Source organism: Diabrotica undecimpunctata, chromosome 3 (genome assembly GCF_040954645.1).
Source record: "Diabrotica undecimpunctata isolate CICGRU chromosome 3, icDiaUnde3, whole genome shotgun sequence".
In the NCBI taxonomy this organism is placed as follows: domain Eukaryota; kingdom Metazoa; phylum Arthropoda; class Insecta; order Coleoptera; family Chrysomelidae; genus Diabrotica; species Diabrotica undecimpunctata.
In genome coordinates, this window is record NC_092805.1 from 3,833,936 (window position 1) to 3,852,181 (window position 18,246).

The 18,246-nt window shown below is 33.0% G+C and overlaps 1 protein-coding gene across 1 annotated transcript in view; it reads right to left on the reverse strand.

Annotated features, from left to right (window-relative positions):
- The window catches only part of LOC140435454 (uncharacterized), a 114,920-nt gene extending 97,036 nt beyond the window's left edge, over nucleotides 1-17,884 (reverse strand). The window contains exon 1 of the mRNA XM_072524186.1: nucleotides 16,917-17,884. Within this exon, the coding sequence (XP_072380287.1) occupies nucleotides 17,025-17,861 (837 nt within the window). The 5' untranslated portion in view covers nucleotides 17,862-17,884 and the 3' untranslated portion in view covers nucleotides 16,917-17,024. The remainder of the gene's footprint in view (nucleotides 1-16,916) is intronic.
- Between the last annotated feature and the right edge of the window lie 362 nt (nucleotides 17,885-18,246).

An 18,246-nucleotide genomic window follows, 5' to 3' on the forward strand; every position in this document is an offset into this window, starting at 1 on the left:
TTAGATTAAAGAGTTCAACAATTACATCAATAACATCTTCATCGTTGAGTTGTAATAATTCGATTGGCACATCATCTGGTCCAGTAGCTTTACCCTATTTTGTGTTTTTGATGGCATAGATGACTTCTTCATTTAATATTGGTGGTCCGGTGTCCTCGGTGATTTCTAATGACAGTTCTTCTCTTTCATCATTAAATAAAACCCTATAGAAACAATATTGCGTTAATTCCTAGCAGAGAAAGCTATTACAGTCGAGAAAAAGTTACAAACCGAAGATGCCTGTCTGAAGATTTGAATGTTCGTAAGCTATATAATGCTTTTCTTGAAAAATATCTGCTTGATAGAACAAAGACCTCAGTCTCCCGACAAAGAAATATAATCGGCTTGTTTGATAATTAAAAAAGAAATTATCACGACGAGGAGAGTTAAAAACGGCGCAAATAAAAAAGAAAATGACTTAACTAAATACGAAATGAAAGAAAGACAGCCTGAAGTGTCCGCAGAACCAAAAAGTTAAAACTCAATAAAACATAATATAGAGATAATAGTGACACGATGTACAAAGAAAGATGGTAAAAGTTTTATCCAACAATTAAGAAATAACATTATATAGTAAAGATGGAAAATTGCACTCGATTTGAAAATTCATGATAACAATGTTTTTATCACACAACGGTCTTTATAAAAGACTTTTCACGTTAAATATTATTTTAATTGTGGATTAAACCACAATTGATTGGAATGGACAGAGTGACCGATACAGAGGTATGCTTTTAAAAGATAAATGATAACAAAAACATTATGTGAATTTCATTAAATGTCGTAAAAACCGTTGACGCGGAGATTCGGCAACTGTGTTTGGCAATGTACCCTCCATCATGATGAACGACCGACCTTCATCTACCCTAACAAGCGCCTCCCTCGCACTCGCGCCAACCTTGACCTGCTCTACTCACTCCATCACCCCCCGGTTGGTTCACAATGAACGTTTCCAAGGCCGACTCATGAATGGAAGAACGGGAGGAGAAAAGCTCGGGATGTGCTTGCTCTAACGGTTTCGAACAGACAAGCTGTGGAGCGGGGGACCGTTACATGGAAAATTTTTCGGTTTTTTCGGCACAAATTGAAAGGTCAAAGGTCTTGTTTATTTAAACATCGGAATTTTGTTTCTCCACCGCCATTAATAAATGTAATTACTTTGAAATTATTTTTATTGCTACACAGTAAAAATTCCCATACGTCAGGTACATTGTTTATAATATATTTCTCGATACCATTACACATTGTTACACACTTTACCTTTTACACATCAAGCATGAGGATCAATATACAAGTATTCACTCTCAAGCTGAAACCACCTGAGCTAATATTAAAAAGAGAAAGAATATTTTCTTCTTTTTCCTCTTCCTCTTCCTCTTTGTAAGTAATTGTGTTTGTTCATTGGCGGATTAATACCTCTAGGAAAGGTCGGGACTTGTCTCTGAGGCATATGTCACTATTGGTCTTACACTGGCTTTGTAAATTCGTGATTTCATCTCAGTGTTAATGTGTCCGTTTCGTCATATAATGTTATTAAGGCATCCTGCCAGTTTATTTGCTTTTTGTACATGATCTCTCACGTCTTTGTCCAGGTCTCCATAGCTAGACAGTTTAAGTCCCAGGTATTTTATTTCCATTACTTGTTCAATACTGATGAAATTAATTTCTATTTTACATCTGGTTGGTTCTTTGCTAATGTTTTAGTTTTCTCAGATGAGATTGTCATATTAAATTATTTTGTTCTTATATTTAATCTGTGGACCAGTCTTTGCAGACTATCTTCATCTTTGGCTATCAATATTGCGTCGTCTGCGTAACAAAGTATTTTTATTTCTTTGTTTCCCATTCTGTATCCTCTTCCTTTGTTAACGCTTTTGATTAATTTCATCCATGATCAAATTGAAGAGCATGGGGCCCATCAAATCCCTTTGTCTTATTCCGCTGCCTATTTCTATAGGTTCTGTAAGTTGTCCATCTATTCTGACTTCCATTTTTTTGTTTTGGTAAGTGTTTCAGATAAGTTTTGAAGAAAAATAAAAAATGATCACTGGGAACGCTTTTCGAAAGAAATGGAACATGATTTTTACGATCTGCAAAAGAAAATATGGCACTTCATAAGAGGTCAAAGAACGGAGGTAAAGGTACTAGTAGAACCAAAACACATAGAAAAGGATACGTGAATTGACTACCTAAAAAGGCTCGAGGAAGAACAAATAACGTTAAAATCGTAAACACCAGAAATTTCCACAAATGAAAAACTTAATATAAATGTACAGGAAGTTCGGAACATACTTGAAAACCTGAAGAACAGAAAAGCAGCAGGCAAAGACGGGATACCAAACGAATTACTGAAATATTGTGGAGCAGTAATGACAGAACCATTAACAACATTAATTAATAAATTTATAAAACACGATAAAATACGGAAGAATGGAGAACGAGCGAACTAATTCTACCATTCAAAAAAGGAGATAAAAAACAGCCAAAAAACTACATAGGTATAAACGTTAAATACCACGCTAAAACTTGCAACCAAAATTTTACAAGTACTAATAAATCAGAGGATAAATTTAGCAGATGAACAACAGAGTTTTCGTAGTGGAAGATCGTGTACAGCTGCAATATTCGTTATAAAGCAAATTACTGAGAAATCACTAGAGTATAATAGACCAACATTTCTGTGTCTGATTGACCTAAAGAAAGCGTTTGACAGAGTAAGACAAAGAATATTTTAGTGAGTAAAATAAAGAGAATGAGATGTAGAGGAATGTAAAGAATATAATATTTGAGAACCATATGTGAATGACCACTATAAGGAGAAGATGCAAAGAATCTGTGTTGACTTTATGAATGTATTACTAGTTTCACTGTAAGATCATTGTAAGATCCTTCAGCTGTTGCCCAGTATATTTTTATGTATCATCTCTTTCATTCTTCTTATTAGCAGTGCCTGTTCAATATTCATTATTTTCTATACAGTCACATCAGCGTTTTTTATAGATAAAATTCTCCAATTGAATTTTATCAAAGGCTTTCCGTAAGTCTACCAAAGACACAAATGCTGGTCTATTATATAAGATAAATTTTTCTTATATTTGTCGCACGATAAACTGGTAAACCGATATCTCAATGAGATTTCACATCTAATTTCTTCTTTCATGGTTGTGGTTATCACAATAGACTTGCCTTTTTCGCTTAACATTTCATTTATTTCAAATTTCTCCATAATGTACTGAAGACATTCAAACCGCAACTAAAGTAATAATGTTGAGATACGCACCACCCCTAGAATACTAATTACCGATGGGGTATAAAGGGGGAGAATGCAAAAACATGGAGTTGATTTCAGTTTACTCCAATAAGACTTTTCTAATAGCCTCAAATCCGACTCTTACCTTCAGGCAGGTGTCCCCTGTAAACCGAGCAACCCAACTGGAGATCCGGTATCCAACCCGGGTGGAAAATTGGGTCGGGAACTGACGAGAGCAGGTGAAATGATCCTCCGAAAAGGGGGTTTGGCGTTGGGTTAACTATCCAATCCTGTAAAAAACCTTTTGTTATGAGAGCTACAAAGTAAGAAACCCGACTGTCTAACCTACGACGAACTCGCAAACGAAATAAGGATAATGATTTAAAAATTTGCACGTGAAACGTAAGAAGCCTTTATCAGCCTGGAGCCACGGCTCTGCTCATACAAGAAATGAATGAAGCCAAAGCAGATATCATTACTTTACAGAAAATGAGGTGGACTAGCTCATACATCCTGGAAAAAAATAACTGCAATGTTTACTACAGTGGACATCCTACCAGACACGAATTTGGTATTGGATTTATTGTAAGCAGCAACGTCAAACATAGTGTAATCGATTTCAAAGCTATTGATCGTAGGATATGTCGAATAAGACTTAAAGAGGGAAGTTCGCTTTTATTAGCATTATTAACATCATTGTTCCAACGGAAGATAAAGAGGATGATGAAAAAGACATGTTCTATGAGGCACTAGACCGAGAGTACGATGAGTGCCCAAAAAAAGACATCAATAGCAATAGCAGGAGACTTTAAGACCAAAGTCGGAAGAGAGAATATATTTTCGTCCACCATTGGAGAAGAGGGCCTACACGTAGACTCTAATGATAACGGTCTCAGAATCATAAACTTTGCGATGTCTAGGAACATGGTAATAGCTGGGACATGATTTCCCCATAAAGATATACATAAGAGAACTTGGAAATCTCCTGATAATGAAACGATTAACCAAATAGATCATATAATCATCGATGCAAGGCACTGCTCTAACTTATTAGATGTTAGGTCTTTTAGAGGAGTAAACATAGATACTGATCACTATTTGGTTAAAGTACGATTTAAAGAGAGAATATCCAATTTAAAAAACGAGATCGGGAAAAGAAGAGAAAAAATCCACATTAATAAACTAAAAAATCCCGATATTGCAAATGTATACAGACAGCAATTACAATATCAAATAAGAATAAAAAACTTAGAAGAAGAAGAAGATATTAACCAACTATGGGCAAATATACGAGATATTGTGTTAGAGGAATCGGTTGAAATATTCGGCAAAACCAAGCCAGAAAAAAGAAATCATTGGTTTGATCATGAGTGCGAAATGGCCACAAATGGAAAGAACGCAGCATATCAAAAAAAACCATCGACGCAGGTTGTACACGGAGAAAAAAAGAAGAGTATAGACATCTTAGAAGAGAGGAAAAACGCATCCATCGACGTAAGAAGAGGGAATACGAAGAGGACACTCTCAATGATATATAAAGTTTATTCCATAAGAATGAAATAACGAAATACTACAAATCCTTAAATAATAGCTGTCGAGAATTTAAACGACGATTAAAAATTTGTAAAGACACTAACGGTAAAATTGTAAATGATAATAACTCAGTTCTTAACAGATGGGCACAGCATTTCAGCGAACATCTAATTATAAACGATATTGAAGGAGGTTACAAAACATAGAAAATCAACAAAATCTACAATGTTAACTACACAGTGAAGACCCAACAAGAGAAGAAGTGTCAAATGCGATCCTAAATCTCAAAGACAATAAAGCCCTAGGAATCGATGAAATCTGTTCGGAAATGTATAAAAAAGGTGGTGATCAACTTTTTGAAGCAATCCATAAACTATTAGTACTTATATGGCAGAATGAATTGGTACCAGAAGAGTGGCTAAAGGGAATAATATGTCCGTTGAATAAAAAGGGTGATCAACCGGAGTATAAGAACTATAAAGGCATTGATATTGCCTTGGAATAGGCAATCAGACAATTAAATATTAGAATGAATGGAACTATTTTTAATAGATCGACGCAAATTCTCGCATTTGCTGACGATGTAGTTATAGTATAGTAGACATAGAAGTATAATAGGTGTGGTAAACAAGGAAAAAACCAAATATATGTTGGTTTCTAAAAACCACCGAAATAGCAAACAGAACTGTTCATGGTCTCCAGAAACATTTGAAAAATAAAAATATAAAACGTGCAGTAAACTTAATATATACAAGACCTTAATAAGACCGGTTTTGATATATGGGGCTGAAACGTTGACCTTATCTCAAAATAATGAAAGACTTCTTAGTATTTTTAAGAGAAAAATTTTTAGAAAGATTTTTGGGGCCGTAAATGAAAATGGGCTATGGCGTCGAAGATACAACTTTGAACTATATCCGTTATACACCGATCCAGATATTGTGAAATTCGTTAAAGGGACTTAGATGTGCTGGACACATTGTTAGGATGTTAGATCCTGAATACACGAAGAGATTAACATTTTCCAAACCAGAGGGTACAGATTCTAAAGGTCAGAAGATGAAGGAAAGTTGCCAGGAATCGACAGGAGTGGCGACTTCTTTGTGAGCAGGACATGATCTACAACGGATTGTCGAGCAACTTATGATGATGATGACTAATTACCAATCTTTTCTCCACACAATATCGCAATTTCTGACACGGAAAACCTCAATCAAATATTGAACAAGGGAATATGAGCTTTAACATGATAATGCTTTAGTGATAATATCGTTATAAATTTTTAAGTAAGAAATAGTTTTGTATTTAGTTAACTACAAAGTTTGAAAAATATTTATTAAACATTTTATTAATAAAATGTATCAAAGTACCTGCTTTATGAAGACAACATTCCCTATTTACGCTGACCGTAAATATTCATGATTATTCATTGTGTATCTCCTAAACGTATTTTTAAACTATCTCTTCTAAGAAATATACAGCTGGAGCAAATTTATTTTTTCTGTAGGGTATTAAAATCTGACCGCCAGCCGGAGTGAACTAGTAATTGACTTCTTCTTCTTAAAGTTCCATCTCCTATCGGAGGTTGGATATCATAACGGCTATGGTCACTTTGTTGGCTGCTGCTCTGAAAAGTTGTAGTGAACTACAGTTAAACCATTCTCTAAGGTTCTTCAGCCAGGAGATGCGTCTTCTTCCTATGCTTCTTCTTCCTTGGATTCTTCCTTGCATAATAATTCTTAGCAGCTCATATTTTTCTCCTCTGGTTATGTGACCCAAATATTCTAGTTTTCTTCTTTTTATGCTGTTCATAACTTCTAACTCCTTATTTAGACGTCGTAGTACCTCAGCATTGGTAATCCTTTGAACCCACTGAATTTTTAATATTCTTCTGTAACACCACATTTCGAACGCTTCGATTTTTCTTATGTGTTGTTTCTTCAATGTCCAAGCTTCCATTCCGTATAGTAAGATAGAAAATATGTAACATCTTAGAGCCCTCAATCTGAGATGCAACTGAAGGTCTCTATTGGTAAGCATTGTCTTCATTTTCACAAATGCTTGCCTTGCAGTTTCAATTCGGACTTTGATTTCTCTGCTTTGGTCATTTTTGTCATCAACCCAGGTTCCCAGATATTTATATGTCTCTACTTTTTCTATTTGGGTTTGCTCTATCATTAATCTTTCATTTCCATGTTGCGTTTTTGAGACAATCATAAATTTAGTTTTTCTCTTATTTATTTTTAGTCCGTATCTAATGCAATAATCGTTAATTCTATTTACCAATTCTTGTAGCGATTCCAGGGTGTTTGCCATTAAAACGGTGTCATCAGCGAATCTTATGTTATTTACTATTCTTCCGTTTACAGAGATTCCATCACCCAGATCCGCTATCGCTTCCTGGAATATGGCTTCACTGTACACGTTAAACAGTAATGGTGACAGAACACAGCCCTGTCTTACTCCTCTCTTTATATCTATATTTTCGGACTTTTGTTCTTCTATCTTTATATTGGCCTTTTGATTCCAATACAGATTGATAATGATTCGTAAGTCTCGTCTGTCTATATCTTTGTTTCTCAGTACTTCTATTAGTTTTTCATGTCGGACCCTGTCGAATGCCTTCTCGAAGTCGATGAAACAGGAATAAATAAATAAATAATAGCAATAGTAATTGACCGTTAAGACTAATTAACTAATTCTTATTACAAGATTATTTCTTTCTCGACGTCTAATAATTGTTTTATGTATATTTATTGTTTGTTTATTGCTATTGAAGCCCATTGTCTTTTTCAATATAATAATACACGCTCATAAACAAAACATCGATATAGATAAGGGAATAATGGTCACTCTTCCGGCAACAGTTTATTTATTGCACTTTTAAGCTCCTTGAATGAATCGTCATTGACTACATTATTGAAATTTTACTGACCTTGTTTGCAATTGCTGAGACAATGACAATATAGATGCAATGGGAAAGAATTTAATACAACAGAGACGGATTCCCAATATTTGTTGTGGTTTTCAAAACAATATATATTAGTCGTTTGAGCTGCCATTATCAGCTCTAAAATGTTAAGGAGTTCTTCACGTTCCGATATTTAGTCCGACTTGGGATCTAACCTCAGAAGTTGGATCCGATATCGGACAGTGAGTGGGCTTGTTGGAAATCTAGTTGTATGAGTCGGAACATCTACAGTACATTCAACCAACTTACACCTCTAAACGATTAATGGAATTCGAACGAGTAAAAGGCACGGCAAACTGCACTGGAGTTCTCCATAATAGTTTTAATTACTTACTTTCTTTAGAATGTTTTTGCCTGTACTATCAGTTAGAGTTAATTTGTATAAAATGAGGAGCAAACATTCTAATGGAATTTTAAATATTATTGTTTATTTGGCTAATAATGAATGTACAAATATAATGGTTAACCTGCTGTACAATTATTTTGTAAATAACATTATAATAGTTTACTTACTGATTATTTAAATTTAGAAATCATCATCATCGTCACTAAATTCACTACCGCTATCATTATATAAATCTATAATCACTGGATTAATTTCACTAATTTTTTTTTACCGGATCCACCACTCTTCTATCAATTTTTCACATTTATTTAGAGTTTTGGCTAATATTTCTGGAGTTGCAACGTGATTATCATAATACGTTTTACGTATACCTCAGATGTGTTCGATGGAATTAAACTGGCAGTGATACGGCGGTAACCGTAGTACTTGATGTCCATAACTTTAGACAATTTGGTCAACTATATAAACTATTGGTTTTTCCTTACGTTTCGAAATTTCCAGTAACTCTGATTTGACGGCGTATTCCGGAAAATTGTTAGTATTTTTAACTACCAATTTTTTATGCTCGGTACGTTCCACGACTGTTTTGGTTGTTTCTTCAAAATCTCCGAATGGTAAGATGCATTATTTAAAACTATAACTAATGGTTCACTCAGACTAGGTAACAGTTTCCCCTCAAGCCATTTAACAAATATATCTGCATTCATGTTTTCATGGTAATCAGCAGATTTTGGTTTTTGAAGAAAAAATAAAATCTGCGTTTTCTATAAAGCCTTCTTTTCCTCCTGCATAAAGAATGATGTGTCTTTTGTGTTCAGGCATTGGATACAAAATATTGCGAATTTCAAATTTTTCTCCATCAGGTAAGTCAATGCTCCTAGAATGTTTACGAGTTGTTTCCTTGTCTTTGTGATACTCAGTCACAGTAAGACCTTCTTGAGAATCTCTGACAGTCTTCATTACAGTTTTTAGCTTACTTTTACTTATACCGAGTGTGTCACAAACGCGTTAATTTATACATAATAATGACTTTAAAGGTCCACCATTGTCTCATTCCATGGTAAAGTATTTATGCATATTTGCGATTAATTCACCAATATCCATCTTACGTCTAGGTATGATAGTCACTTTAAACTACACGTTTGAATTCCAATATAATGAGTTTAGATTAATGTGACAGAAACTTTCTAACCGTTGTACTTGAGAGGTAAAATATAATATAACCGCTTACAAAGGTCCTAAACACATTAAGCAAATTAGCCTAATAATCATTAGGAATACCGATTGTATTTAATTATGATAAAAAGTTTAGAAATGGCTGGAAACCGTACATTAACAAATTAAAATGATTCCCACAATTATTTTATTTTTAGTACAAGTACATTTGAAATTAAAAAGTTAAATATATTTACCAAAACCCTAACTTTAACCCGTAATCGCAGACGTCTCAGAAACGGTACACTCTGACAGACATATGGTCAATCTAACCACCACTATTTAAATTGACAAAATGTTCTAGTTTACACCGAAGTATTTTAAAAAAAAAATTGATATTTTAGTACTTTGTATATCTACTTTGAATATAAATTATTGTCCTTAGCACGGTAGTATTTGTTAAAAAAAAATATTAAACAAGTAAGTGAAAGAAATTTAATTTAAATATCATTATGTAAGAATACAACTTATTAAAAAAAATGTAACAAAATATATGCAAAACTATGCACAATGGGTTAATGACACATATATTTATTTTATACCTAAAATTAAGCAAAGTGTTAAACATTATGGAGATCACCAGTGCAGTTTACCGTGTCGAAAGGGCAGAAAACCTTTCATTACTACAACTAAAGGTTTTCTGCGAATTCCGTTAATCGTTTAGAGGTGTAAGTTGGTTGAATATACTGTAGAGGGACGATTCGGATCAAAAATTTTCTATACCATCGATATTACAGCGAAATCAACTTATTATCCAAGATATCAAAGTTGTGCAAAGCACGCCTAAAGAGTCTATCTGAATATAAACTAAATAATAGTGGGAACAGCACACAACCCTGCGTCAGTCACTACCTTTAGAATATTATGGAATTTGTTGCTAGGAAATTAATAAAAAACGTAATTATCTTTTAAACTACCTCGTATAAAATTGCAAAACCTTATACTGTAAAAACGAGAACATTGAGAAGATTAAAAAAATATAAAAATATACATGGTGTTCCATTAAAAAAGATGTTTATTAACCCTTAACTCGGCAAAAGGTTAATTTTGAATCTAAAAATCTGAAAATTGGTATGTTTGCTGTTTAGGCATCACAGAAATATTCTATAACAACAAAAAAATATATCCACATGTCAAAAATTTGGATTGTATACCAGAGTATACATCTCCAAATAGACCGAAAAATAGGTTTGTATAGCATATCATAAATTGCCGAATTATGAAGTACAAGTAATATGAATAAGAACTATCAAAATTTAATCAAAAATATTTATTTAATAATGTGAACATCCATAAAACAATTCCTGTTATGCACATAACATAGTCTAATATGTTACTTGTTACAAAATATGGCAGTTGGTTCCTTCTTGTAATTTCTGCACCTGCCCATTGCACTGGATACTAGAAAATGATCCAGATGATCTAATTTGATATAATCTTGAGGTCTAGGTTTTATCGGGTTTTTATTTTATTTGGAAGGTAGTGGTAGCTGCTTGCTGGGACGTCCTCTTTTTATTTTGTCAGCCTGCAGTAGACTTTTGGCAAGTTTAATTCTAAATTGTTTCAAACAAATGACTATTTTTTGATCTTCTTTTAGAATGCTTGCATCACGTTTATATAGTAGCCAAGCATTATTAATGGATATATCTATAATTTGAGAAAAAATGCCCACATACCATCTATGTGTTTTGAAGCGTATTTTATATAGAGCAATCAACATGTCTGCCAAATCCACACCCCCCATATGACTGTTATAGTGTTTTATTAACTGTAGGTATGGAATGTGGATTTTCCTGTTTTCCATTTTGGAGAATCTTTGTATGGTTGCCGTTGGAATGGAGGCTAGATAAGAACTAAATATTGTTACGGACTTGTTATCGTACCACTTTACAATGACAATGCGACTATCATTATCTACTCTTTGGTCAAAAGAACCTCTCCCATCTTTTTCATTTTCTTATCAGATTCAAGTGGACAACCCCGTAGTCTCAAATTCACTTCAAAGATATGTAATAAGTTCGAAACTTATAAAATAATTATTAAAATAAACCGTCGATAAAGGTTTGGATTTTTGAACATAGTGCTAAAGCACATTTTGCCCAAAATCCCATGTTTTTTTCCTCATCTGTAAAACGATGGTTTCTAAAGGTATCGTTTCCCCCATAGGGAAAGAAATCATACACTATCTCCGATACGCCACAACGAACAAACATTTTGAAACCCCATTTTTTTGGTTTGTTCTTCACATATTGTCTTCTCGAGCCTGCCTTTTTCCCCTTGTATGGGACCATCATTTCATCCACTGAATATCTAGACTTTGATTCAATTATGAGACAGTTTCTTCATACACGATCTAAAATAGACCTTATTTTGAAATATATGTCATTATTCAACTCCTTATTGATGACAAAATGTAGGCTGCGTCGTATAGCTTGATACATCTTTAGTGACATTACATTCGCAATAAGTTCATATTGAGTCTCTTGAGACCAACAGTCCCCATTAAAATTTCGATAGTTAAGAAATCGTGCAAGTCATCTATACTTGTGCCTACAGATTTGTGAAATGTTTGTGTCGAATACAGGTTAGGTTGTTCTACTATTAATTCAACAATATCTGGACTAAAAAAGGTTTTAAAATATTGCAAATGTGTTTTCATATTTTGGAGTTTTGTAAAATCATTACCTTTTTCTGTTATTACCTCATATTCAAAATCATCAGTCGTTCAGTTAAATGAAGACTCATCTTTTCCCCTTCCGTTTTATTGAAGAACTTGCTTGTTTTGGACTACTAGAGAAAATATTGACACTACGAGGAAGTAGCTGCGCTAGTCTTCGTTTACTGACTGAAACAGGTAATATTTCTACAGCTTCTTCTATATATTCTTCTAAAGTTATATTTTCTTCAACATCATCTGTGTCTTCAGTGAATTCTTTCAAAAAATTACGAGATAATACCTCTTGTTCGTCATCACTACTACTTTCTGGGCCGCTTTCAGCACCAACTGGAGGCAAAAGGCCCATTATTTTATCAATTCTCCTTTTTTATAGTCTGAAAAAAAAATTAATGTCAAATAAGCCATATCGGGCGGTGTATACTATACAATACCAAACTGATATAAACACTTACCACTTGTTGGTTGGAACAACACGCTTGCTCAGCCATTTTGTCGAGACTATATCCATACCGTCAGAAATAAATGCGCGAAATTAAAAATTCAGCCGATTTCCAGTCGGTTACATATATGGTAGTGTATACTAACTATACAGTGCCAAGAACTGGGTTTCAAATACTATTGATTGTCAAATAAAAAAATTTGAAATATCATGTATATTATAACATACGTTGTTACGTAAGGGTTAAACCCTGTCAATATGGGTGGCCTATATATTTGAAAAAGTATGGTCCTATATTAGGCGAGCGGTTTACCCCTCAAAAGACGCTTAGAAACAGAATATACCGACTAAAATTCTTTTTGCATTTCTAATGCACCAAACCTTTTTTATTCGATTCTATATATTTTTCCAAGATGAAATGTATTTTTTTAAAATTTTTACAAGTGGGCCGGCAATTGTTATTAACAAATAACTTATACAAAAAAGCAATTTCACCGAATTGCTTCGGAATCAATTTTTTTAGGTGTATCTCATCAAAATAAACACTTTTTCTTTCTTGATAATTTTTCGAAAAATGCTTCCTTTCCGAGTTATTTGCATTTTTTTGTTGAAAAAATGCCTTAATTAGTGATTTTTGGGATTTTTTTTCTAAAAAACTACTAAATGAATTGAAATTTTACAAATAGCTTTATAATCTTTAAACCGTCGAGTCCAAGTTAGAATATTTTGACAAGGATAATTTTTTTCTATCTTGCTAAAAACGTGGACCCAAATATTTCGAATATGCCTTTCGAGCAGTCTACCGCGGTGCGTGTGAAGTGTGTACAGCGGTTGCGGCGATACAGGCGTGCGGCGCGTAGAAATATTTGTTTAAATTTAAAAAATTAATTCAATACAAATATTATGTACAATTTATTAAAAAAAAGATATTTCTAATAATTTTTATACAGACATATTATAATTAAAACAATTAAAATTAATTTTTTACAATGCTATAATAATGTAATTTTTCTTTTAATATACGTGGTGACTATATTATTGAATGTTTTATTACAGTCAAATACATTAAGCAATATATAATTAATTTTCATTTAAAAATATAATAAAATTAAAATATAATATTAATTATACATCGTTTTCATTGTCAATAATTTGAAAATTTTCATCAACAGCAACAGGATTTCCATCTAATAAGCTGATTTTATTGTCTTCAATAGAGTCGTCTTTAACATTTTTACAATTCTCTGGTGTACATGCACATACTGCGCAGCATTCTAAATTATAGGAAATACAATTACAATTTTTCGTAGAACATTTTCCGGTACATGAGCAGAAATACTTTTGTAACATATCTAAACTAGTTTCGCCTTCAAAATAATTAAAATCGAATCGAGTTAAAACAAGTCTATATCGTTGGCGCTAATTTAGAATTATCTAAGAAATTTGTAGTGAAATGTAGAATATTTAGTAATTGTAACCTAGTATTTACTTACCTACGTAGTATTAAATAAAATTAAAATTTCATTTAATCAATTATCAGATATTTTTCATATATATATATATATATATATATATATATATATATATATATATATATATATATATATATATATATATATATATTACATTATTAATGAAAGAAACCACGAAATGAAAGAACCACGAGACTTAAGTGGAACTGGGCAGGACACTTAGCCAGAACACAAGATGGACGATGGACAAGACGAATTATGGAATGGAGGCCCAGAAATTATAAAAGAAGCCGAGGACGACCACCGACTAGATGGACCGACGACATAAAAAGAGTAGCGGGAAACTGGCTACAAGCGGCCCAGTGTAGAGAACACTGGAAAGAACTGAGGGAGGCCTATGTCCAGCAGTGGACGGGATTGGCTGATTGATGATTAAAAAAGTCGAAAAGATTCGAGCGCCTACAGCACCTCAACCGCTGTACACGCTTAGCGGGATACTCTCGAAAGGCATATTCGAAATATTTGGGTCCACCTTTTTAGCGAGATAGAAACCATTTATCCTTGTCAAAATATTCTAACTTATACTCGACGGTTTAAAGATTATAAAGCTATTTGTAAAATTGCAATTCATTTGGTAGTTTTTTAGAAAAAAAATCCCAAAAATCACTAATTAAGGCATTTTTTCAACAAAAAAATGCAAATAACTCGAAAAGGAAGCATTTTTCGAAAAATTATCAAGAGAGAAAAAGTGTTTATATTGATGAGATACACCTAAAAATTTAGAATGCTGCGCAGTATGTGCATGTACACCAGAGAATTGTAAAAATGTTAAAGACGACTCTATTGAAGACAATAAAATCAGCTTATTAGATGGAAATCCTGTTGCTGTTGATGAAAATTTTCAAATTATTGACAATGAAAACGATGTATAATTAATATTATATTTTAATTTTATTATATTTTTAAATGAAAATTAATTATATATTGCTTAATGTATTTGACTGTAATAAAACATTCAATAATATAGTCACCACGTATATTAAAAGAAAAATTACATTATTATAGCATTGTAAAAAATTAATTTTAATTGTTTTAATTATAATATGTCTGTATAAAAATTATTAGAAATATCTTTTTTTTTAATAAATTGTACATAATATTTGTATTGAATTAATTTTTTAAATTTAAACAAATATTTCTACGCGCCGCACGCCTGTATCGCCGCAACCGCTGTACACACTTCACACGCACCGCGGTAGACTGCTCGAAAGGCATATTCGAAATATTTGGGTCCACGTTTTTAGCAAGATAGAAAAAAATTATCCTTGTCAAAATATTCTAACTTGGACTCGACGGTTTAAAGATTATAAAGCTATTTGTAAAATTTCAATTCATTTAGTAGTTTTTTAGAAAAAAAATCCCAAAAATCACTAATTAAGGCATTTTTTCAACAAAAAAATGCAAATAACTCGGAAAGGAAGCATTTTTCGAAAAATTATCAAGAAAGAAAAAGTGTTTATTTTGATGAGGTACACCTAAAAAAATTGATTCCGAAGCAATTCGGTGAAATTGCTTTTTTGTATAAGTTATTTGTTAATAACAATTGCCGGCCCACTTGTAAAAATTAAAAAAAATACATTTCATCTTGGAAAAATATATAGAATCGAATAAAAAAGGTTTGGTGCATTAGAAATGCAAAAAGAATTTTAGTCGGTTGATGCTCTGCTTATAGGAGTAAACCGCTCGCCTATATATGCTCCAACTTTTAACTAAATAAGTTTTTTTCGCTTTTTTATCGCTTACGTTTCTTTATCACTTACGACCTTCTTACGACCAATGAACAATTATTTGACTTCCTCGCACTAGTGTTGCACCCTGTATAATGTGTAGCGTTAAGTGAAATACAAACAAATCCTGTACTGTCCATTTAAACAGCCACTAAGAATAAGAACCGAACGAAGTCGGAAATTAAATACTGGAAAAGCGACGAGATAATAACAAGCGTAAGTGTATTTACGAATACGATTAAATGAACACCAAAGGCCTTGTGAATTTCAAATGAGATTATTCCGACGCTGAATTGATGTTTATAAAACAGATCCCCCCGTTAAAACAAAGGGAATGAAGATTAATGGGAGGCTTTTGAAAATCAAATAGATTCTCCGGAGATTCGTAAGGTTAATCCATTAATTTAGAGAGTGAAGAAGGTATATAACTTTTAACTTATTTAAATCGTTCATTTAGAAATTCATAACAGTTAAGACAGTTCTTCTCAAGGCTTTTTTTCGGTGCCATATATCTTTTTAATACGTGTAGTAAATAGTGACAAAAATTGTATTTCATTTTAAAACTGTGTTAATAGGTTATTATCATTATTTAATCTTCCATTGTCCACTGCTGGACATAGATCTCCCTCATCATTTTCTATCTCTTTCAAATTTGTGCCTCTTGCATCCAGTTGTTCTGGCTTTTAGATAGTCTGTCCATCGAATTCGTAGACGATTTTGGTGGACGTTTTAGTAGTAGTATTCCAGTATTGAAGCCACGTGAACTGCCCAGTTCCATTTCAGTATTGTTATTCTCTCTATAGCATCAGTCACTCTTAATTTTTGGACATTTTGGACCAATCAACAGTAAACATATGTTTGCGAAATAATTTTTAAAGGCCGTTGTTTCCACCCACCCGTGTTCAGTTACGGCATAGGTACTGTTTAAAAAACCAGTATTTTCTGGTGATTACCACAAATCCCAAATGTTTCCCTATAAAATTAGTAGCGGTGAAACTGTAATGTAAACCAGCAAATAGTCATGTATTATTTTCCAGGGATAATGACTTTTCTAGTGCACGGCTACTTCTCGCATTAATTAATTTAGTTTTAGATCTTCTTCTTCAAGTGCCATCTCCGCGGCGGAAGTCGGCGAAAGTATTAGAACTGACTGGCCTACATTAAAAAGGGTTTTAAAAAATTCACACTTTTTTTTAATTTTTAAAAATTACAAAAGAGAAAAAGAGTTTTTAAAACCGTCTAAGGTATGTTAAATAGATGAATAAAAATATTAATATAAAACTTACAGCTACTTGTTACAAATCCAAATCAGATTCAGAAGATGAACTTTCAGAACCAATATTTATAATAACTGGCTCGATCATTTTATCAGTAATATTGTCCAGCTTCCACATTTTTTCCTCTTCTTTAATAGTGTGATTTACTGCCTTTTCCCAGTTTTCAGGTTTTACATTATTTACGGCCTCCAAAAACAACTGTTTAACATCATGAATTTTAAAAGTGGTATTTTTTCTTGAAACTTCACTCTTTATCTGTGCCCATACCAGTTCAATCGAGTTTAATTCACAATGATATGGTGGGGATCTAAGTACTGTCATTCCACGATTTTTGGCAATTTCATCAATTTCGTATTTTTTAAATTTTTCTTTATGAAGGGCACACAACGAATAAAGTTCCTTTCTTATAGATCCGGGATGGTACGTAATATTTTTTGAACTCAGCCAATTCTGCAAGTCTTCTTTTAACCACTTGGTTGTGGGCAGTCCTTCTATAAGTCTGGAGTGATAACTTACATTATCCATTACTATTACACAGTTCTTAGGAAGAAGATCTATCATTTGTTCGAACCATTCTTGAAAGACATCAGCGTTCATGTCTTCATGGTAGTCACCGGTACGAGTTGATTCAAAAGTTAATAAACCACCTTCAACAAAACCGTCTGAACTGCCAATGTGTACTATTATCAGCCTGCGTCCCTTTCCTGATGGTGGGTTTAAACCAGTAGATAAGTTATTTACAAAAGCGTGCCTTTGACTTGTAACAGTTTCATCCTGCCAAAATTTATTTGGTGTATGACCCTCGTTGATCCATGTTTCATCAAGATAAAATATTTTTCTTTTTTGGTTTCTCATTTCCTTTATCGTTCTTAGAAAATGTCTTCTCCATATGACAATATCGCTTCTCTAATAAAATAGACTTTCTAGGATTCTTTTTCCAGCGGAAGCCTATTTCTTTTAAAAGTTTCCATAACGTACTTCGACTCATTTCTGGGTAATCCTTATCATCTCGAACTGAGACAAGAACTTTATCCAATGTTGGAAATTCTTATCTAAAGAAGAATTCATGCACTTTCCGTCGAAGTCCTTCTTTAAAATGATATTCTATTTGAAATTTTGGTTTCCCTGGAGCATTACGTGGCATTTGAAAACTACCACATTTCTCTTCTTTAATAACTCTGTAAATCGTAGATTTCCCAACACCAAGTGTACTGCTAACTAACTCAACGGTCTCATCAAC